This window comes from Lodderomyces elongisporus, chromosome 7, assembly GCF_030384665.1.
Source record: "Lodderomyces elongisporus chromosome 7, complete sequence".
Classification (NCBI taxonomy): Eukaryota; Fungi; Ascomycota; class Pichiomycetes; order Serinales; family Debaryomycetaceae; genus Lodderomyces; species Lodderomyces elongisporus.
Window position 1 is genome coordinate 249,803 of NC_083679.1, and position 22,551 is coordinate 272,353.

Sequence of the window (22,551 nt, forward strand, 5' to 3'; positions counted from 1 at the left end):
TTTTTTTTAATTACTTTTTCCCATGATTACATAATCACAATAGCAATAGTTGAGAGAAAATTGGTGCATGAAAATAATTATTCCAACACCCAAAATATATAAATGTCTTGGTTATTACTGTGCCCCACCAAAAAAGAAGAAAAAAAACACACAAGAGAACAAAGAGATAATAAGCTATACAAGTATAAGAAGTAATGCACCATATAATAAAGTGATTCGAAGCAAAAAAAAAAAAGAAAGAAACAAAGAAACAAAGGAAAGAAAAATTTTTCCTACAAATATTCACCAAGTATTTACCAATCACCTATTGTTATTTGTCTTGTGTATATTGCCCTTCAACTCCATCTGATATTTTTCATTTTCTTTTTAAAAAATTAAAACCAAAAACAAAAACAAAAGTAGAAGGAGTTCAATATCTTTGTTGAAGTAGGTTTAATTTGTTGTTAGTTGATAAACCACATACCTAGAACTTTTGATTACCATCACCTTCGCTTTGAACACGCTCATTCACACTTAAAATTTCTCACTCAAAGTTTCCGACCATGACCACTAGTGATACTGAAGAAACACAGAAACTCACCAATCTATCCGACTTGAAAGGATACAAAACAACATCACGTACCTACTCTGGAGACGGTGGAATAATTACATCTCCCACACCCGACGTTTATAAGCCTGATGACGACAATGACAATGACAATGACAATGACGAAAAGAACAACTTGGAACCATTGAATTTTGAAGGGGGGAAACAGGAGTTTATCCAGAGCGAAAAGTATGTAGACGACACTACGTCGCTGGAGTTTGACATGATAGAACTTGAGGCAAACGATGCAATCCTCCACCACAAGATGAAACTCATCAATGACGCTATTGACGAGATTGGGTTCACCCCATACCACTTGAAATTGTTTTTCCTTAATGGAATGGGATACTGGACAGACACACAGTTGACATACTTAGAAAGTACAGTGCGTACATTCATCAACTACCAGTTTGGGTACAAGTTCCCTGTAAGTGCAGAATGTTATGCTGGTGGAATGATCCTCGGTGCCATTGTGTGGGGATTTGGAGCGGATCTTATAGGAAGAAAACTCGCATTCAACTTGTCACTTTTGTTATCGGCCATTTTCACCATTATGACCGGTATGATGGGTAATATGGCAAGCTACTGTTTGTTTGTGCTTCTTTCGGCTTTTGCTGCTGGTGGTAACTTGGTTCTTGATACGTGCGTGTTTTTGGAATATTTACCGCATAAGAATCAATGGCTCTTGACTTTTTTTGCCTTGTTCTGGGGTGTGGGACAGACAGTTGCCGTGGCTTTGGGATATGCTTTCTTACCAAACAACAGCTGCGAATCGTATGATAATTGTCCCTCAGAGTCTAACCACGGTTGGAGATATGTCTGGTACACCAATGGATGCATTGTTCTCGCCATGGCTATATTGCGTGTTACCGTGATTCGTTTAAAGGAAACACCCAAGTTCCTTATTGTTAACAATAGAGATGCCGAAGCAGTCCAAGTGCTCCAGGAAATTGCAACAAAGTATAATCGAAAATGCTCCCTCACGGTTGAACAGTTGGCACAGTATGGAAATATCGAGTCCAATGAGGATTTCCGCAAATCATTCGACTTGCGTGGTCTTTTGCGCCTCAGCTTCAAGCATCTCAAATTGCTATTCGCCACACGCAAAGCAGTCAGATCTACAGTGCTTTTATTTATCTCGTGGGCATTTTTGGGTATCTCGTATCCATTATATTCTTCATTCCTTCCACAGTATCTCGCGACCCGTGGTGCAAATATCTCAGCCGACACCATTGGCGGTGTGTATCGCGATAATTTGATTGCCAACGTGTGTTCTATTGGTGGTCCCATCATTGCTGCCGCATTGCTTTTGTTTATACCTCGCCTCGGACGTCGTGGTGTTTTGTTTATTGGGGGTATATCAACAATGGCCTTGTTGTTTGGTTACACTGCGGTTCGTACGAGAGGCCAAAATGTGGGGCTCACATCAAGCGTTTATTGTTGTCTCTACATTTATTATGGGGTCATTTACGCATACACTCCAGAGGTTATGCCTTCAGCAGCAAGAGCCACGGGTAATTGTCTCTGTTTATTTGCAACAAGAATATGTACTGCCATGGTGCCCATAATTGCCTACTATTCTAACACCTCGAGTTCAGTGCCGATTTGGATCTGTGGTGCATTTGTGGGAGTGATTGGAATCATTGCCTTGTTCTTGCCCTTTGAGCCTAGTAAGCAAAGAGTAGTGTAAGAAAGCAAGAGCCATAGCTCATGTAAATGATGCACAATAGGTGATAACAAGAGAAATAAGAGAAAAAAAAAAGAGAGAAGAACAAGAAAAAATAATTAAAAGAGTTGAAAAAAGAAAAAAGAAATGAAAAGAAATAAAAAACCTAACAAGCAAATATAGTTTTGATTCAGTTTTTCTGTTTGGGTAAATAAGAATCGGCTATTCCTTAAGATTGGCAGTTTCTGGCACTGGCAGCATCTTTTACCCAACTATTCCGTAAAGTACATTTAATTTTAATAAAACATGATTATAGCATTGATGGTCCTCTACTCTACTTCCACGGCCTTGTTCTTTTTTTTAGCCCTTTCTCTGGTTTGTTTAAGTTTGTTTATGTTCTTTTTTGTTTCTATAACTTTTGATGTTGAGACCCCTCTTTTTTATTTATTTTGTACAATCAGTTACGTTCAAATTGACGCCAAAAAAGATAAAAAAAAACAAAAATTCAGAAAAATGGAGAAAATGGAGGAAATAAAAGTGAATTTGAAAAACCATACAATATTTGGTCTACTCAGTACCTGCTTAAGCTTAAAATGTCTCAAACTTAATGAACAAGACAGATTGTATTTGACATTGCGACTTGCGGAAAAACAATAGGTAATATCTCTTTGGATCACTTACCATGCTTAGAAAGAGGTATCACGATATCTTATTGAATTGTAAAAGAACCACCATGTTTCTCTTCCTCGTGTTCCAATTGTAAAAATAAACACGCAAAAAAAGAAAGAAAAACAAATAAAGTAAAACAGTGGAAAATTGCATGTTTGAAAAATTAATAGAAAAAAAAAAGAACAAAGAGGAGGGCACCAGATTTTTCAGAGAACGTGGGGTTCAATAAGTTGCACCAGGTTCCACGCGCTTGTAAATATATTAGTCTTTTGTGCAGCATTCTTCGCAAAACACATAGATGGTGCGCCTTCTTTATTTTCAACCCACGTTTTTTCCTCGATACAATAGAAACCTGTCTATTGTATAAAAACTTATCAACAGAAGAAAAAAAAAAAATTTTGATTTGACACGGTTTGAAAAGTTTGGAAATATGTTTATCTCAGATAAACCTTTTTTGAAGTATCTTTTTTATTATATTGATTAATTACTACTTTGGGTTAATCGTCGTCATATACAGGGTAACCCTAATTTGAACTTTCTCTGCAATTTTAATTTGAATCTTTTTTTTAGAAAAAATAGAATATCTAATAGAAAATCAAGGTCTGATTCTATTGTTCTACAGTAGCCGTATACAAATATTTAAACAATTAAAGACAAGGAAAAGAGGGGTGTATTTGTATTTGTGTATATGTGCGTTTGTGTGTTTGTGTTGGTGTATGTGAACAGTGAAGAATGGCAAGTATGAATAATCACTGAGCCTTCATTAGCCCTTCCCCCCACCCCCCCTCTCCTCACTGTTTTTACCACCTCCATTTATATATAAGACTCAACAATATCAACTTATAAAAACAGGATCAATAGCTCATCCGTACCTTTGGATTCTATATTTTTTTTCCCCCTCTATTTCTTCCATTGCATAATTACCTAATTAATTTTTTTTTTTCCCTTTGGTTCTTTGATTTTGTACTCTGCTGCCACCAACACCACCACTAACTAACAAGACCATCTACTTTTGCTAAAGAGTATTACCTAACAACAATAATAATATTATTGCTATTAGTTATACTATTGGTGCCATTACTACTTTTACTACAATATACCATTAAGCTTCAATTTCAATCAACTTTGGGCTAATTGCCATGTCTTCTGATTTGGAAAAAACCCAGACTCATCAATCTCCTTCCATTATTAACGTTGATCCCGGGGAGGAGAAAATTATCCCAGACGTTGCCGAATCATTTGTATCATCAACCTTAGCAAGCAACGACGCATTGTACAACCTTCAAGATGACGTACTCACAAAAAAGATGAAACTTATCAATGATGCTATCGACGAGATTGGGTTCACCCCATACCACTTGAAATTGTTTTTCCTCAACGGAATGGGGTACTGGACAGACACACAGTTGACATATTTAGAAAGTTCTGTGCGTACATTCATCAACTACCAATTTGGATACAAGTTCCCCGTTTCTAACGAATTGCTCGCTGTTGGATTATTAGTTGGGGCCGTATTTTGGGGGTTTTCCGCAGATCTTATCGGGAGAAAAGTGGCATTCAACTTGTCATTGATCTTGAGTGGACTATTCACTATATTAACCGGAGCAATGAACTCAATGGCTTCCTATTGTATATTTGTGTTTCTCTCATGCTTTGCCGCTGGTGGCAACTTGGTTCTTGATACATGTATCTTTTTGGAATACTTGCCCCATAAAAACCAATGGCTCTTGACATTTTTTGCATTCTTTTGGGGAATAGGTCAAGTCATTGCCGTTGGCATCTCATTTGGATTCTTGCCTGGAAATTCTTGCGAAGGGCCAGATAACTGTCCATCGCATGAGAATAGAGGGTGGAGGTATGTTTATTATACCAATGGTGCAATGGTGTTGTTTATGAGCTTCTTGAGATTAACCGTGGTAAACTTAAAAGAAACTCCAAAATTCCTCGTCTCCAACAATAGAGACAAAGAAGCCATTGCCTCTTTACACCATATTGCGGAAAAATACAAGCGACCTTGCTCATTGACGCTTGAAGATCTTGAGCAATTGGGACCGATTCAAATCAATGATGACTATAGAAAACAAAGCTACAAGGGTTTATTCACACTCGTTAAGCATCACATTACTATCCTTTTTGCCACACCAAAACTTGCTCGTTCTACATCACTAGTGTTTATCTCGTGGCTCTTGCTAGGTATATCATACCCACTTTACTCCTCATTTTTGCCACAATACTTGGCTTCGCGTGGTGCTAATATCTCCGCGCCAGACGTCCATGGAGTTTATCGAGACGCATTGATCTCCAATACAGTGTCAATGGGTGGTCCCATAATCGCTGGTGCACTCTTGTATTTCTTCCCCATCTTGGGCCGTCGTGGTGTCTTGTGCATAGGCGGAATAAGCTCAATGGCATTTTTGTTTGGGTACACGCAAGTCAAGACCCGTCAACAAAACGTCGCCTTGTCTTCGATAAGTTTTGCAACAATGTATATCTATTACGCGGCGTTATATGCCTACACACCAGAGGTGATGCCATCTGCAGCAAGAGCCACGGGTAACGCATTGGCAATAGCATGCACCAGAGTCGCAACAATTGTCGTTCCCTTGATAGCATACTATTCAAACACAGCAAGCTCGGTGCCAATTTGGATATGCGGTGCTTTTGTAGGAGTGATTGGGTTCTTAGCCCTCTTGTTCCCCTTTGAGCCGAGCAAGCACAGAGTTGTGTAAGGCTATCAACTGGAGCTTGAGGCGCTTGTTATTGATGCTTTCTTTTTTTTTTTCCTGTTACCATGCAAATCTATTTTATTAGTTTGTGTGATTGTGCTTGTCGCAGTGAATGTACTTGTCGCGGTGATTGTGATTATGATTGTGATTGTTTTTACGATGGTTTTTTTTTTAGATATATAATTTTATAATTTTATCCACGATTGTTACTTTACGTTGCCACTTTCAAACAGTAAATTCTTACAGGAAACAATTCCTTAGGTAAGCCTTTCTGTATATCACTGGCAATCAACTTGAATCCTGCTTTAACAAACAAGTCTCTGAACTTGGCATCTGTTCTTGTTACTGAACTATCAGTATCATCGAATATATCCTCTTCACCAGGTGCGATATTCTCCTTCACAATCATAGTACCATTCTCCATCAATGCGTTTCTACAACGAGTCCAGAATTCAACCAAAGCGTCATCGGGTAATTGCCCAACGCACCATTGACACCATACTAGCCAGTATTGTTTATCGGGTTGCCAATCTTGCATCCCAATAGGATAGATTTGGCCCAATTTTCCACGTTTGGCAACATCTGCTAGTTCTCTATCCATTTGGTCAACAAATGGCTTGACGGGCTCCAACAAGTCCACTTTATCGCTGATTTTCCAAAGTAGGTCCCTAGTAATACGACCTATTCCCGCACCCATGTCTATCGTATACTTTGTTTGATTGTCAGGACATGCCATTCGAGTAGCCAATTTACGAAGAAAAGTGGACGACCCAACTATGTCTGCTTTGGGCACCGCTGTTTGTTCACCAAATCCACCAAGCACCCCGTTGACCGACGCAGGGACGGAAGACCAATAAGCTATAGCATCATTGTAGTTGATTTGAGAATCGGGGATGACATCGGAACCAATGGCTTCCATATCTTCTTCGTTATAGACTTTTGAAGGCATTATAGATAAAGTTTGTTGTTGTTGTTGTTGTTATTATTATTGCTGTTGTTGTTGTGGTTGTTGTGGTTGTTATCGGTGTTGTTTACTAAGATGTAATTGGTTTTTCGGCCGATGAGGTTCGCGAAAAATTTAGGCACTCATATTTTTTTTTTGATTGGCGTCCCAGAAATATAAACCTACGTCGTCTCTTTTTTATCTCGTTTTCCTTTTTTTCAAATTTTTTTCTTTTTTCGTTTCATATCTGTACTCTTTGGTTCTAAATCAACAGAGTAATGTATTATATTGTTTGGGATGCTTGTAAAGAACTGACAAACGAAAAGGAAAAATTGTTTCCGTGGAAGAAAAGGAGTATCACGTGATTTATGGACGGGTTTTTGACGACAATATGCCAGTAGTAGGAGTTTGTTTAAATAGGGGCCAGTGAAAGAGTGGAAGAAAACGAGCGAACGACGAAAGCTTTTGCAAACTATTTTAATATTGTCTGCTAATAATGGTGATAGTGTTAAACATGATTTTTGACAACCTGTAGGCTTCGATCTAGATGAATATACTCACTTTGGCGTTGTATTTTGTTCATTACTATTGCTCATTACTATTTTGATTAGTATTGTTGATTAGTATTGTTCATTAGTATCGTTGTTGGCTAGCACAGCCGCATACATTGCCAGATTGAGTAATCTAATTTGCTCATACACCAATGTGATTTTTTTTTTTTTACTTCTTTTTTACTTTTTTTTATATTTTTTTTTTTATCAATACGGGGAGACATAGACAAAGAAGTATTAAGAGACAAAAATAGTTAGAAACTAACATGGAAGGACATTAGCAGACATAAAGACAGACAGAGGGTCCAAGTTAACAAAGAAACAGGTCCATTGAAAGATTTTTACGACACGGACAAATAATTATTTATTTATGTTCTTAAACATCTCGAGGATATAATTTTGATAGGAATAGCAGAAGCAGAAGCAGAAGCAGAAGCGAAAGAAGAATTAGATTCAAATTCAGAAACAAGAAGCGAAGATCTTTGTCTCCTGTTTTTTTTTTTTTTACTTGTTTCTTTTTTGTCTTTTTTACAACCAAATATCATCTACTATATGGTTCTAATCTATAACATACATACTTTGGAATATTGAAGCAGAACAATACTTATTACATAGAGAGATCGATTACTTACCTGCAATGATTCTCATCAATGACGTGAAATACTCGTGTCTGGAATGCATTAGAGGTCACAGATCATCATCATGCAAACACCATACACGGCCTTTGCTTCAGGTTCGCTCCAAAGGACGACCGGGCTGCTACGCAAATGGTAATCCAAATCATCGAGTAGCCGTTTTTGCACAGGAGATCTTGGCAACGCCAGACGATTCATCGGAGTCAAGCTCGCCGAAATCTGGTTCCTTGTCACCTGCCACCACCGGAAATTCAACCACAACCTCATCTAGCTCAACAGTGGCTTCTACTGCTAATAGCGAGAAATTGCTGCCTATTATCATCTTGAAAGCTTCATCGAAACAAGTTATCGATCTCACTAGTGGCCAGATTGTGGGACCATACGACGAGTCTCAACTAAAGCAATATATTGCAGAAAAGGCCCCTCCTCAGCAGCCAGTGATCAACGATGATAGTTTTATAGTTACAACATCTGGACAATTGCCAAAAATTAACAAGAAGAATGGAGGCGGAGGATGTGCATGTAACAAGAAAAAAACTGTTAATAAGTCAAAGATACTTGAGTCATATATTAAGAAGCGATTAGAAAAGGACCAACAACAGATTAAACATGAGACGAGCTGCTGCAGCGGCAAGAACAGGAATGTCAACGGCAGCAGAAATGAGAATATCTGCAGCAGTAGCAGTAACAGTGGCAGCAATAACAGTAGCAGCAGCTGCAACAACAGCAGCAACAGCAACAGCAACACTATAGACACACATAACAATAGTTATATAAATCAATTTTCATCAATAAAAACAGGGCCACCATCTCTGCGACCGGTCGATCAGTTGGGCTCAGTACCTGGTATACTTGAACCAATATTTGAAATGATACCACTCAGAGGATGCTCAGTACCTGGCACCTGTTGCTGTGACAGCAATTGCTCGTGTCAAGGTTGTGTGGTTCATGGAAATAAAAAGGGAATATCCCCAGTTCCAGCGTTTGACACAATTTCAGATCTAGACGTCTCGCAATTCAACAGCAATATCAACGACAACGACAGCGAGAACAACAATGTCGTAGTTGATGCTAATTACAACGGTAGTGGCGAAAATCTTGTATTCAACATTGTTCCAAATATGCACACATCAGTGCAGCTCGCCCCTCCCAAACCTATGAACAGTTTTGTTGCACCAGTACTGCATTTGCAACCTACGCAGTCAATAAATTTTGCGCCGTCAGAAGAGTCGGGGGCTGTTTTCACAGCTTTGGCTCAACCGCAACTTGGTTTTCACGAAGGTACACAGCCATCCTCATTTTTATCATCCTCGTCGTCAGACTCACCTGGAAACTGTTGCACATGTCCACCAAACCAATGTGAATGTTTAAACTGTGAAACGCACGGCATCCTTAACGGATACAAATTAGACGAGTATTTTCTGGACCCCGAGAAGTTGATGAATGCACTTGCTTCAGATTTTTACTTTGACGACTTAACACAGCCTTTTTTTGTGCAACAACCGCACCAACAACAACAACAGCAGCTGTTGCCGCAACAGCAATTATCTCGGCAAATATCCGAGCAACAACACAATTCTACAACTTCTTCTCTTTACAACGGTGCAGAAAACGCTAATTATAACCCAAATGTCGTAGACCCGTTGGATCGCACCAGCTTGACCTCACAAACTAATCGTTCATTGTACAACGATTACAACACTAACAACGATATCACTGTTGCAACTACATCGGTTGATGCTGGCAATCAACTGCAAAATAAAGCTTGTTGCTCAAAAAAGAATTTTGCATAGAGTGTATATAGAAAAATAGAAAATAGAAAATAAAAAAAATTGAAAATAGTCAGTAGACTTTTCATCGTGTTTATACTTGTTAGTCTCAAGGTCAAAAAATCACGTGACCAGCACCCACTTTTTCTCTCTCTCTCTCTCTCTCTCTCTCTCTTCTTACTTCGGTTTTTCTTGTTTTCTTTCTTGTTTGGTCTGAAAAAAAAAATCGACAATGTCACAATTTCCAAAAAAAAAAACCCCAAAAAAAATATATATATAAAAGAAAAAGTGTTATACACAAACTGAGCACAACCAACAGTTAATAGCTTACAGTCAACAGTCAACAGTCAACAGCCAATAGCAAACAATCACCAGTTAATCAACGCGTATTCTAGAACCTTTTCACTCTGCACCCGACTTTGAACACACTTTAAAGTTTTGATAATGGATGAAGCTCTTGATATATCATACTACATTGGGCAGGATGGAGTGGAGGCACTTAAAAACGTCGATGTTCCCGTTGAAGGAGGTGATGTTGTCTCATTGGATCTTACGAATGCCGAAGAACTTCCCCAAGACCCTCAAGAGTTGGTCCTGTTTTTTACCGATAACAAGCTGGGGAAGCAGTTCTGGATAATTGTTGCTTGTGCGTATGCACAACTAGGTAAACTAGCAGAGGCAGTACAACTCATCAAGCTGGCTCTAGAAACTAGCTATTTCACTGAAGAAGACAAAAAGACGTTTGAAAGTGTACTTATCTGGCTATACTTTAGGTATGCATCCGTTGATGCACAGAACGGTGACCGTCTGGAGAACTTGGTTCTTGCGAGCTCTGCGATCTCGAGCTTGAAAACAAAGATATATAATGACTCACAGACCTCAGTTACCAACAGTGTGTCTAATTTACTTGCTGAGGCAGTTTTGGCCATTTATCAAAACCACGATGACGAGGCAATGGAGATTTTCGATAGAGTCCTCAAGTTAGACCACAGTAATTGTTTTGCGCTATTGGGGAAGGCGCATGTGACGTTGTCAAAACTGAACAACTATACATTGGCGTTAAAACTATACCAACAGGTTTTACTTTTAAACCCTGTAATGAAACCAGATCCTAGACTAGGAATCGGTTTGTGTTTTTGGTTTTTGAAAGACGAGAAAATGGCTAAGCAGAGCTGGGAAAGAGCTTTGGAAATAGATCCAAAGAATATTAAGGCTAAAATTTTCTTGAGTTTGACGAAAATATATGCCACATTGAACAATTCTCTCAGTGATGAACAATTTTTGAAGGACTACAAAGAGTGTTTGCAAGAGGTATCACAGCTCCATAAAGGTAATGTGACTGACTCTACGATATTGCTTGTTCTTGTGTCGTACTATTTTGCCAAGCAAGAATATGACACCGTGGAACGAGTAGTGAAACATATTTCTCAGCATATTATTGGTGATAGCAGTGTATCCAAATCTGCTACACTCATTACTAAGCTTTCTAAGCATCAGCAAATAGTTTTATCAGAGTGTAGCACCTGGCTCGCTAGAGTGCAGTTTGCCCGTGAGGACTTTACGCAAGCATCAAAGCTTTTCCAAGAAGCTATAAAATTCAACGATCAAAATTTGGTTGCCAAGTTGGGGCTTGGTCAATCGCAATTCAATCGTGGCTCCATTGAAGAAGCGAGCTTGACATATGAGTCGATCTTGAGAACCAACGTCGATTGCCTTGAAGCCAATTACTCACTTGGTATTTTATATGCAAAACAACAACTGGATTCGAGAAGGAAAAAGGAGTTGGCTATCCAGGTACTTGAACGATATATCAGACTCTCCAATAACAGAGGGTTATCATCAGCATCCAAGAATGATGCGCATATGCTCCTCAACAAGGAACCAATTACATTAAATGCGTATTTGACATTGAGTAAATTGTACGAGGACACCGACTTGAACCAATCGTTGACTTATTTGACCAGAGCTGCTGATGCTAGGAAGAAGTTGGGCAAGAAGATTCCATTGGAGATTTATAACAACTTGGGTGTGTTTAAGTTCACCAAGCAAAATTTCGCAGGTGCGGCGGAAAGTTTCCAACTGGCACTTGATGAGCTTAATGCGGCAACAGAATTCAAATCAGCTGATGGAGAAGATGTATTGATTGATTTGCCTCAGGATCTCAAGATCTCACTTTCATTTAATTTGGCAAGATCAAAGGAAGTGTCAAACGAGAATGAAGCGTACCAGACATACGAATCACTCATTCAGGAATGTCCCAACTATTTCTCTGCAAAGCTTCGTATTTTATTCCTTTCGTGCATCTCCGAATCTCGTTTATCTACAGATGAAATCAAAACCGAAATTGATGAGCTTTTGGACTTGAATGTGCTGGACCTTGAAGTCCGATCGTTTTATGGTTGGTTTGTTAAAAACTTTGGTAAAAAGTTGGGGATGAAGCCGGATTCGGATGTTGAGTTTCAAAAAGATACTCTTGTTGAGTTTGATAAACACGATTGTTATGCCTTGCTCTCGTTGGCAAACATTTATTGTGTCATGGCTCGTGATTTAAAAAATTCATCAAGCACTGAGCTGAAGAAGAAAAATTATTACATTAGAGCCATTGAATTGTATACCAAGGTGTTAACAGTGGATCCGAAGAACGTTTATGCAGCACAAGGCTTGGCAATTGCCTATATCGAAAACAAGGAATCGTTTAAAGGTTTGGATATTTTAAGAAAAATTAGAGACTCGCTTAATGACATTTCAGTCTATCTCAATCTTGGTCACGTGCTATGCGAAGTGAAACAGTTTGGAAAAGCAATTGAGAGTTACGAACTAGCATTGGCCAGGTACACTGATGGTAAGGATGTCAAGATCCTTACCTTCCTTGGCAGAGCATGGTACTTACGTGCGTCCAACGAGCAGAACTTGCAATTTTTTAAACGAGGACTTGAATACTCAAGACAGGCATTGGAACATACTCGAGGTTCTAAATCGGCGTTGTTATTCAATATTGCTTACGTGCAGTTTCAAATAGCGGATTTTGTCAGCAAGCAACCAGTGCACCACCGTCAACCGCAAGATATAAGTGACGCGATTGATGGATTACAAGATGCTATTCAGACTTTGCTCCAGCTTGCATCAGAAGATGAGAAACATCCACCTTACCCCAAAGATGAGTTGCGCGGTAGAGCAAATCTTGGATCAAGCACATTACTCAATAGACTCACTAGTGCACTTGATGAGACTAAGGAGAATATAGCCTCAGTGGAACAGAAACTCCAAACAGCAAAACATATTCGTGAGCAAGAGAAAGAGGCAAAAATCAAGGAGGAGCAAGCCAGACTCGAGATGTTGAAAGAGAAAGAGGCGCAGTTGGCAAAGGAAAGAGCAGCGTTACAAGAACAGGCTCAGCAGTGGGCTGAAGAGGCAAGACTGAATATTGCAGTTCAAGCGGAAGATGACAAAAGTGATGGTGACAATGATGATGATGATGATGATGAAGAAGGTGATGATGGTGGTTTGTTTAACGAGGAAAAGGGTAGAGGTAAACGAGTTAAGAACAGTAGTGGCAGAAAAGGCAAACCCAAGAAAAGCAGAAAGAAGAAAGTTCTTGAGGATAGTGAAAGTGAACCGGAGGCTGATTTTTCTGGCGATGAGGATAATAATTATAGTAATGACGGTAATGATGGTCACGACGATGGCGTGAATGATAGAAACGAGACCAGGGTTGTGAAGAAAGATCTCGAGGTCAAACCTAAAAAGAAAGCAAACAGAAAGAGAAAACTTAGAGTTAGCGATGATGAAGAAGAAAATGATGAGAATGAAGATGGTGGAAATGAAAAGGGGGCAGTGACAGGCAGAGTTAATGGATCTAAAAGAGGCAAGAAGAAACAACACTTGTCGAATGAATTTATTGAGGATAGTGATGAGGAATTAGAAAATGATGATTTATTTGGTGATGAAGGAGTCGAAAAGGAGGACAATGATAAGGACGGGGAAAATGACAGAGACAAAGAAAAAGAAGCTAGAGGACAAGAGAGTGAATAAAGGACAAACGAGTACACAAAAAAAATTATATATTGTCTTGTATTATTATACTCATTTGTAAAGAAGGGAAATAAAACGAATTTATAAATAAATAAATGAACTTTTGAATCGAGAACTAGGAAATATTCAAAAATATCTTTAAAAAACTTTTGAAAAAGGAGAAAGCAAAAAACAACCTTGATGTAACACAATTCTACATGATGAGATTCAATTGAAAAGAATAAAAAAAAAAACGATAAGGATGTATACTTTCTTTGTTTTTATTCTTTTCTGAATTACTATCTTATGTCTTGCTCTACTCTTTCAACCACTGTCTCATTAGTTTATGACTTTCTCCTGTTTCTTTAAATAATCTTTTTTCAAACTCATCCAATGTATAAATAAACTCGTTATTGAAATGCTTCCCCTTGCCTCCGCTGCTTCCAGCTATATTGCTTGCATAATTATTGATTTCGAAACTCCGCAGTTTTAATGAATCCATGATCAATTCAACCAACTCTCGTTCCTCAAACAAATTACACCATCGCTCAACCATTTTGTAATATTGTGGACTCAATTTATGTAGATCCAAACTTGTTGAATCTGATTTGAGCGCATTCTTTACTTTTTCGTTTATAAAGTCAGGGTCCATTAAGGAGACAAATGGAGTTTCATCGTCTTGCGAGGCGGCAGATGCAGTATTTGCCGAGCTGGAGTGTGTGTGGATAACAGCCAAAACGCCACATAACCAAATAGGAAGCTCGATATTTGTCCCCTGCTTAATGGATTTTCCAGGATTACCCTCAAGATAGCCAAGTCCGGGAACTGTATGGTTAAATGAGCAAGGTAGTTTTTCAGCATCAGCTAGGATATCATCTAAGTCGTAATATGAACTCATGAGGAAAATAAATGTCTTTGGAGGAGGAGAACGGGCGAGGTGGGCTTGCTCCTAGGTCGATTGTGGTGATTATCCTGGCTTTTTCAAATAGTCCGTTTTTATTTGTTTGTTTAATGATTGAGAAACGCGTTGTGTCTAAAGTAAAAAAATAAAAAAAAAATTACATATTTTATTATACAAAGACTTCACGTGATCAAGACTGGTTGTGGGGACGAGAAAGGAGAGAGGCAGAATGCAAAGCAAGGCAAGACAAAGTAAAAAAAAAAAAAAAAGGATAAAAAAAAGGATAAAAAAAAGGATAAAAAAAAATGTGTATATAACTAAACTTATATATTTATAAATAAGATATAATAAAAATATATAGTGTGGAAAGCAAACCAGTTCTCACGCCAGGCTAGTTCAAGTTTACACCTACACTTTAACATACACTCGTTGTTCACGTTCTTTTTTTTCTCTCGACTAGACCACCAGTTGGAGAATGTAAATAGCTCAATGCAAGCCCAAAATATTTTTTCATATTAGAATTTAGTCAAAAAACGTTGCTACCCAATGTTGGAAGTACCGCTCGGTAAGGCGGACCCTAACCCATTTCTATCAAATGGTGGCCAAGAAAGCAATCTTCCTCCGAAATATAGTCCGGCTGATACTAGGAAAAATACACTGCCTTTATTAGAACCTGGACACGGTAATCGTTATAACAACAATGGTGATAATCGGAATTCTGATGACATGAACGAATCAAACGAATCAAATGAATCAAACGAGTCAAATGAATACAACGTGGCCAATGAAATTACACCTTTGCTCAATAGTAGGACTTCTATACCACATCATACAATCTTGCAACGGATGTTTAGCCCCAGATGGTGGTGTTACTTTGGACTTTCCTTACTTATTACCCTAGTAACACTAACTTGCCTTACTTTTTGGAACATCGAGAATGTTATCAATGAAGCCATTGATGTTCAGATTTACGGTGCAAAACTCGAGGGTCTTACAGGAAGTGGCGTAGCAGTGCACTTACAAGGCTCGATTACTTTAAATTACAACACAATTGACAATAGCAATGCAATTCAGCGTTCCTTACTAAAGATGGGCGCATTTATGATTGGTTTTATTACTATTTCATCCTTGGAGCGTGTTCAAATTCATGTGAAGCTAGTCGATGTTGAAACCTGTCCTTTTCTTTATCTTGCAAATGTGCACCCACCACCTATCAAAATCAATGTGCGAAATAATTCAACTACCGTACTAGATATACTGAGTGAATGTACGTTTGAAGAGAGTCAGTTTTTTCAATTTCTCAAATATTATTATCAACTCACGGGAGATGTGCTTAATGCTGATGTGAAGATAATAGAGGAAAAAGTTAATATAAGGGCATGGGACGTCATTAGCTTGAGCCTCAAAAATGTTGAATTGCGTGATACTATTTCCATCGACCGCAGCACAATGAGGATTCCCCATGATGTAACAGTAGATCGATTCAAGGTTGACTCTGCTGATGACGGAGCAGTGGTGCGTATAGCTGCTGACATTATACTCTCAAATGACCTTGATTTTGCTCTTGAGTTGGACTCTATTGTTTGGGACTTGATGTTTGACAATTGCGATAAAGAGTTGGTGAAGATAGGATCCTGGACGACTGCACCATTTAATATCACCCAAGGACGTTCCATCAATGCAACAGTTTTAGGGGAGATCAAGAGCGTGCCTAGTAGCCTAATGGATGACTGTGCTGATACGGTTAGTCCCATTACCCAGATTGTGCAACACTATTTGAACGGAGAGCCCATCATTTTCTATCTTCATATTAATAAAGTTGTGCTGGATAGGTTTCCGCCGTGGCTTCTCGAAATGCTCATCAAAATTCCTCCAGTTAAGTTTGAAATCAAGATTCCAAAGTTTGGTACTTTTGCAACACCCAAACACGTAGCGTTGAAGCTGATGAATATGGTTTTCTTGGAAAATACCAATGCAAACACGGATTCTGGGTTGGAGCTCAACCTACAAAGTAACTGTACAATACAATTAGAGGAAGATTTTCCCTTTCCTATTGAATTTAAGAAATGGGTGATGGACTTTAATGTTAGTTGCAACGAAAAACACATTTTTTATGCGCAATCAGGAAGCTATGTATACTCCTCTATCTTACATGAGGATGGGTTTGACAAATTTGACATTGAGATGGATGATCTTGGTGTGGTTATTGTAGACCCTCGATCTTTGGGTCAACTCGTCAATGGGATAATGAATAATGGAAAATCTATTCTTGGTGCTACTAAATTATTTGCCAACGCCAGTCTTGGTGGGCTTGAACTCAAATTGCCGCTTATTGAGAGGCTTATACTTTCGCATCTTGAAATTTCTCAGTTTCAAGTACCAACTAAGTTTGGTGTAAAAAAGATGCCGCAAAAACAGGAAACAGTGGCACGACAATTGCCGCCTTTGGTAATTGACCAATTGAACATCACAATTGAACAACTATACTATATTGAATCCAGTCCAAACGAAATAAACTTCTTGGTAGAGCTTTCCTTATTCAACCCGTCAAACTTTTCGATTGAGCTTCCGCTTGGAACTGGGCAAAAAGTGCATATAGGATTAGTCAAAGATGATATTCTTCTTGGGTCTATTGGGTTGACTAAAGAGATTTTATTAACTACTCAAGAGAGGAATGAGTTGATCATTGAGTTAAAATTGGAATATCATTCTGTTCTGGAGAAGCTACACCTTCAAGACTTTATAAGTAACTATATCTCATCCGTGTCTTTGGAACGCCCCAAAAATGTTACAACGATCGAACTCACTAGAAACTCGGCGTTAAACTACCCTTCGTTAAACAATTTTTTGCAAGAAATTAAACTATATAACTTGGCTCTTCCAAACGTCACTTTTGATACACCCGCAAGAATTCTCGACTCTTCAATGTTCATAATAGATGTGACAATACATATTCTTGCATCTGAGGTTGAGGTGACAGTTTATAACCCGTTGGCCAACGCAGAAGTCCAGCTCGAGATCCTTCAGTCATTTGCAAAACATGGAGAAGTGGTGTTGGGCTATATTGCAAAAAGGCAAGTCTTGGTTGTACCTCCTGGTATCTACACGACACCGAGGATTCCTTTCAAAGTCAATAATGATGCAGCACGAGATATTTTGAGAAATACACTAAACCGAGATTTAGAGATTGATGTTCTTGCTGACGTTAATGTGGGTGTTGATAAGTTTGACTTGAGATTGATGTACAGAGGTGTGCAATTGATATCAAAAATTAGACTATAAAAAATCGAGGAGAGATGTGAAATGTGAAATGTGCAGACAAACGCTGGACGTTTAAATACACTAATACAACTTAAACTATGAAGCCAATTTTTTTTATTTCTTTTTTTTTTCATTTTAAATATCCCACTTCTTTATGCCCTGCATGAGAGCGGGGGTAGGTTATCTATCAATTTTAATCTTTGGTCATTGTCTTTTTGTCTCTTTTCCGTTTTTCTACGTTGTCTTTTCGTAAACAGCTTTAAAGTTGGTATATAGTGACACTTGCGCAATTGTTGTGAAAAATGGTGTATTAGAAAACAATAATACGGGAAAGAGAAAAGAGTGTGTGAGAGTGTGAGAGACGAAAAGAAATAGAGCCCACAGTGGTAAATCTAATTTTGTACACACTCTGTGAGAATTTGCTAACTACACGCAAGTTTTAATATTGAATCTTTATTAAGCTGTGTGCTCTTTTTTTTTGCCTTCAGAAATTAGACAATAGTGCAGCACAGGCCATGTCTATTCGAATAATACTGAGGAGGTGGTGCTGCCCCGTATCGACGCCTGAGTCCTGGGTTGAACATTGATGATGAACCTGAAAAGCCAAATCGGTTGGATCCTCCATACGCACGCGGAGGCATAGCCATGAAAGGTTGATTAAGACCTTGTCTACGACCATGACCTAAACCACCACCTGGTCCACCAAATCCACCACCTGGTCCACCAAATCCGTGTCCATGTCCACCTGGTCCACCTCCACCAAACCCTCCTCCTGGTCCTCCTGGTCCTCCTGGTCCGCCACCTCCAAATCCACCTCCTGGTCCGCCACCTCCATGAAGCAAAATATGGCTTTGTTCTATGTTAGCTGTTTCATTCAATTGCAAAGGTTGATGGATCGAGGGTGTGCATGCTAGAAGATTGAGGAAATATGGATTGATTCTCTGACACTGAACATTTTTGGGAACAAACGATGTAGTTGTTACTGACAGCATTAAAGTTAAGGGTAAATTTAAAATTGTATCATTTCCATGAATCGAGTCAAAGTTTTGGCTGACACTTATTTCGTCGGTAGCCATAATTTGATTGAACTCTACCAAAGTCTGAATTTGATTTTGATCACCAATAATTTCACTCATATTTTGCATTAGTTCTATCTGATATCTCTAAAAAAATAAAGGGAGTAGTGGCAAAGAATAAGTAAATGGCTTTCTTCAAATGCATGTAATGACAAATTGGAGACCTTTTATACTACTGGGTATAAGCAACTAAACATTTTATCTTAGAAAGCAAGGAGAGCAAGAAACAACAGAAAACAGAACACAGAAAACCAAAAACAGCCCCCCTCCCCCTACCTCAAAAAAAAAGAAGAAAAAAAAATAAGAAAGGTAAAAGGGAAATATGCACTGACATGTGGGGCTCAAACAAGCAATTGGTTTACTATTCTTAGTTTTAAATGTTGCAAAGTCTCTGGACCTCTTTAATAACGTGTGAAGCCTTGTTTCTACTTGCTTGCTCTTGATTGCTGGATACCTAATGATGCGCGTGCGGTTATTTCTATATTTTTTATTTTTTCTAGGAAAATATTGCACCGCTAGCCATACGCTCACATCAAATCCCGAAATATTGTAAATTCGGGGAATAGGTCGCGTGACTTGGATGGAAGAGAGAAGCGCATGGTGAATATAATTATTGCGGGTTGAGTAAAGAAAGAAATATGGAAGAAAAAAAAAAAGGAGAATAATAAAAAATTAAAAAAAAAAAGAAAAGAAATTGTTTTTGAAATTACTATACATCTATACAACTTAACTTTCAAAAAAGTTCAAATTATTCCCCAAACTATGTGTAACACATTTGTATACAATACTTGTTCCTCTATGGTCAGTAACCACTAGGTGCTGTTGCAACGGTTCCCATGCATTGGATTCTTGCAAACATTATTTGGTCCAGGGGGAGTTTGGTGTGCATGATCCTGAAGATGGTGTTGTGCACGAGGAAGATGCAAAATAAGTTGCGGGAAACTCTGAATTGGGTCTGTGATCATCTGGTCCAAATGGTGTTGGATGTGGTGGAGGAGAATGTTCGCGATGTCTATGGTGACGGTGTTTGTGATTGTGTTTGTGTTTGTGTTTTTGATTTTGCTCTTGATTGTGGTGGTGTTGGTGGTAGTGGTGATAATGGATGTGGAGACTATCTTGTTGGGGTGGTGGAGGCGGTGACCGAGGCGACAAATGTGAATGGTGAGCACCTTTCGCAAAGTGCTGGCGATGGTTGGAATGATGATGGTTATGTGGGTGTGGTGGTGTCAAAGGATGATAGGTATCGTGAGCACCGCCGTGGTGGTGAGGGTGATACTGGTGCTGGTGCTGGTGTTGGTGTTGGTGTTGGTGCTTATGGCGGCGATGGTGCAATGGTGGAGGAGCGTGAGGACCATGACGACGATGGCGAGAATGAGGATGCGGTGGGGGTGCTGGGGGAGTGGAATAGTCATTGAAATGTGGTCGGTGTGGTGGTGGACAATGATTATGAACCCCGTGATGTCCATATGGTTGATGGTATCCATAAGATGGTGGCGATGGTGGAGGTGGTGGCGGGTGGCCGTAATGGTGATGGGCATGTGCGTGTGGATGATGCATCATTGTTAACATATGTGAGATTTTTTTTCTGAATTTGACTGACTGTAATAATATTAGGAGCGTTTCTGACTAGTAAAGACAATTGGAATAAAAGAGCTTGGTTGAAAAGAACAAAGAAAGACAAAAATCGTAAAATAAATACATATATATATATGTGTGTGTGTTATCCGGGATTTGACCCCATATTTATATGCTGCCCCTTCCCCCATCCCTCTGCTGACACGAAATTTTTTTTTTTAATAGTATCCTTTTCTCTCTTGTGCTCTATTATTTTTTGCCTTTTTTGCTTAGTTGTTTGAATGCTATATTTTATTTGTTCAAAGTATGTTTTCACTTTATTGACTTTTGGTTATCAGAGCTACTTGTTAATAAGCAACAAAATGACAGCGGCATATGAAATTTATGGCATTTGCACGAGGTACTTATCTAAGCCCTGTTTAGGTCATGTTTTTTTCATTCACCGATTGCTAATTAGTACTGCACATAAAAATTGAAGACAAAGAGCCAATTTGTAAATCCCGGTACACGACTTTTTGATGCTATTTCAGACCCCGATGCATGTGGCTTAGCTATATGGCTTCCTTTATTTATTCACGGCTTTTTTTTTGGAGGGATGAAGTATGTACAGGATTGATTGTTATAGAGAATTTCATTTTGATATTCTTTTACCAGAGATAAGCAAGAACAATCGAGACAATTAAAAAAAAAATAAAAAAAATAGAAAAAATAGAAAAGAAATGTCATAGTAGGATTTCGTGAAAATGCCAAAATTAAGGGAGAGGGAGAAAGTGAGAGAGAGAGAGTGTGTGTGTATGTATTGTGGAGAAGAAAAAAGTATTTTTAATGTGTGCTTGCTTATCAGCAAAAACATGCCGAATTCCATGTTTTCAATTTTTCCACCACCACTGCTTCGTGAATTTCAATGTTCAACACTGTTGAGTTAGGAAAGATATATTTATCTAAGTTCGCTGTGAATTGTTCAGATGTATTAAGAAGAGCTTCAATTTAAACACAATTCTAGCAAAAGTTTTACAAAAAAAACATTAATTTTTTTTACCTTATTTTGCACCAAAAAAAGGTAAAAAAAGAAAAAAGAATTTATTTGCTAATTGCGCTATAAACACAACGTGACCAACGTTGTTTGTTTTCAAATTTTGCCGGCGTAGCTCATATTTGGCGAAACCTTTTCTTTCTTCATTCCCACACCATTTTCAGAACAAAACTACTTATGGCGTTATCTACTGAATATCAAAGGAAATACAAAAACAAAAACAAAAACAATCATGGGTTAAAAAAAAGGTCAAAAAAAAAACGATAGGAAGAAAAAAAGAAAGAAGAAAGAAAGAAAGAAATAAAAAATGAGACTGGCTGATTAACTTTTGCCCTTGGAAGAAATACCGTAGCCTTAATGTTAAAGTCTCGTCTCATCCACCTTGTTCTACTCGAAGAGCCAATGAAAGTGTTTTGCTTCGACAACTTTATGTATTTTTATTTGCTTATATACACAAATACTTATATCAATAATTGGGAATTGGAAAGAGAACAATTCATAGGCGAGTCTAGACCTGTTAAAAAAATGAATTTGGAATCCAATAAGCCACGTGACCTGCTGTGCTATATCATAGCTATAACTACTATCTGCAAACCAAGTTATCGATCTATTTTTAGAAATTTGTGTTTTTTGCTTTGCCTTCAGCTGGTGTTTGTGTTTGTGTTTTCGTTCTTTTCTTTTTCTCTCTAACTTTATGATGTGCAAAAAAGTAAACCTAAACACCAATATCTAAGGAGTCCCTGCCAGTATTATTATAAATTCATTTTCTTTTTTCTTTTTTCTTTTTTTTTTTTTTTTTTTTTTTTTTTTTTTTCTTTTTTTTATTTATTTTGTTCTTGGACGATTTTTTACTGCACTTCCTAATTGGGAGATTATTCTGTCCTTTTCTTTTTCCCTTACTTTCCACACACACATACACACACTACCTCTTCCTCCCCCGACACACTGCCAAATCCAGCAAGGGTGCACACATGGTAGCAGTACAGATGGTAAATTTTTTGCAAAAGAGCAAGGATAACAAATACTGAATGAAGAACAGCTGACGGGGGCGGAGAAAGTGGAGAGAGTGAGAGAGAGAGAGAGAGAGAGAAAAAGAAAAAAAAAAAGAGGTAGTGCACATGTGCATATTTTGACGATTCTGGTGCGATT

At 38.4% G+C, this 22,551-nt stretch overlaps 9 protein-coding genes across 9 annotated transcripts; 6 read left to right on the forward strand and 3 right to left on the reverse strand. All coding sequences in view use genetic code 12, as the record gives it.

Moving 5' to 3' along the window:
- Positions 1–542: 542 nt before the first annotated feature.
- PVL30_005059 (uncharacterized protein) lies at positions 543–2,276 on the forward strand (the record flags this gene model as incomplete). The annotated part of the gene is made up of 1 exon (XM_001523244.2): positions 543–2,276. One exon carries the CDS (start codon positions 543–545, stop codon positions 2,274–2,276), a length of 1,734 nt encoding a protein of 577 aa, XP_001523294.2.
- A 1,784-nt stretch (positions 2,277–4,060) lies between these two features.
- FGR2 (Inorganic phosphate transporter) lies at positions 4,061–5,650 on the forward strand (the record flags this gene model as incomplete). The annotated part of the gene is made up of 1 exon (XM_001523245.2): positions 4,061–5,650. The coding sequence occupies one exon, from the start codon at positions 4,061–4,063 to the stop codon at positions 5,648–5,650; it is 1,590 nt and encodes a 529-aa protein (XP_001523295.1).
- A 208-nt stretch (positions 5,651–5,858) lies between these two features.
- PVL30_005061 (uncharacterized protein) lies at positions 5,859–6,596 on the reverse strand (the record flags this gene model as incomplete). Its single annotated transcript, XM_001523246.1, has 1 exon — positions 5,859–6,596. One exon carries the CDS (start codon positions 6,594–6,596, stop codon positions 5,859–5,861), a length of 738 nt encoding a protein of 245 aa, XP_001523296.1.
- A 1,182-nt stretch (positions 6,597–7,778) lies between these two features.
- PVL30_005062 (uncharacterized protein) lies at positions 7,779–9,569 on the forward strand (the record flags this gene model as incomplete). The annotated part of the gene is made up of 1 exon (XM_001523247.2): positions 7,779–9,569. One exon carries the CDS (start codon positions 7,779–7,781, stop codon positions 9,567–9,569), a length of 1,791 nt encoding a protein of 596 aa, XP_001523297.2.
- Positions 9,570–9,989: 420 nt separating this feature from the next.
- CTR9 (protein required for normal CLN1 and CLN2 G1 cyclin expression) lies at positions 9,990–13,577 on the forward strand (the record flags this gene model as incomplete). Its single annotated transcript, XM_001523248.2, has 1 exon — positions 9,990–13,577. The coding sequence occupies one exon, from the start codon at positions 9,990–9,992 to the stop codon at positions 13,575–13,577; it is 3,588 nt and encodes a 1,195-aa protein (XP_001523298.2).
- Positions 13,578–13,872: 295 nt separating this feature from the next.
- On the reverse strand, positions 13,873–14,454 carry PSF3 (DNA replication protein; the record flags this gene model as incomplete). Its single annotated transcript, XM_001523249.1, has 1 exon — positions 13,873–14,454. The coding sequence occupies one exon, from the start codon at positions 14,452–14,454 to the stop codon at positions 13,873–13,875; it is 582 nt and encodes a 193-aa protein (XP_001523299.2).
- Positions 14,455–15,003: 549 nt separating this feature from the next.
- PVL30_005065 (uncharacterized protein) lies at positions 15,004–17,739 on the forward strand (the record flags this gene model as incomplete). Its single annotated transcript, XM_001523250.2, has 1 exon — positions 15,004–17,739. The coding sequence occupies one exon, from the start codon at positions 15,004–15,006 to the stop codon at positions 17,737–17,739; it is 2,736 nt and encodes a 911-aa protein (XP_001523300.2).
- A 470-nt stretch (positions 17,740–18,209) lies between these two features.
- PVL30_005066 (uncharacterized protein) lies at positions 18,210–18,863 on the reverse strand (the record flags this gene model as incomplete). The annotated part of the gene is made up of 1 exon (XM_001523251.1): positions 18,210–18,863. One exon carries the CDS (start codon positions 18,861–18,863, stop codon positions 18,210–18,212), a length of 654 nt encoding a protein of 217 aa, XP_001523301.2.
- A 905-nt stretch (positions 18,864–19,768) lies between these two features.
- PVL30_005067 (uncharacterized protein) lies at positions 19,769–20,209 on the forward strand (the record flags this gene model as incomplete). Its single annotated transcript, XM_001523252.2, has 1 exon — positions 19,769–20,209. One exon carries the CDS (start codon positions 19,769–19,771, stop codon positions 20,207–20,209), a length of 441 nt encoding a protein of 146 aa, XP_001523302.2.
- Positions 20,210–22,551: the final 2,342 nt, after the last annotated feature.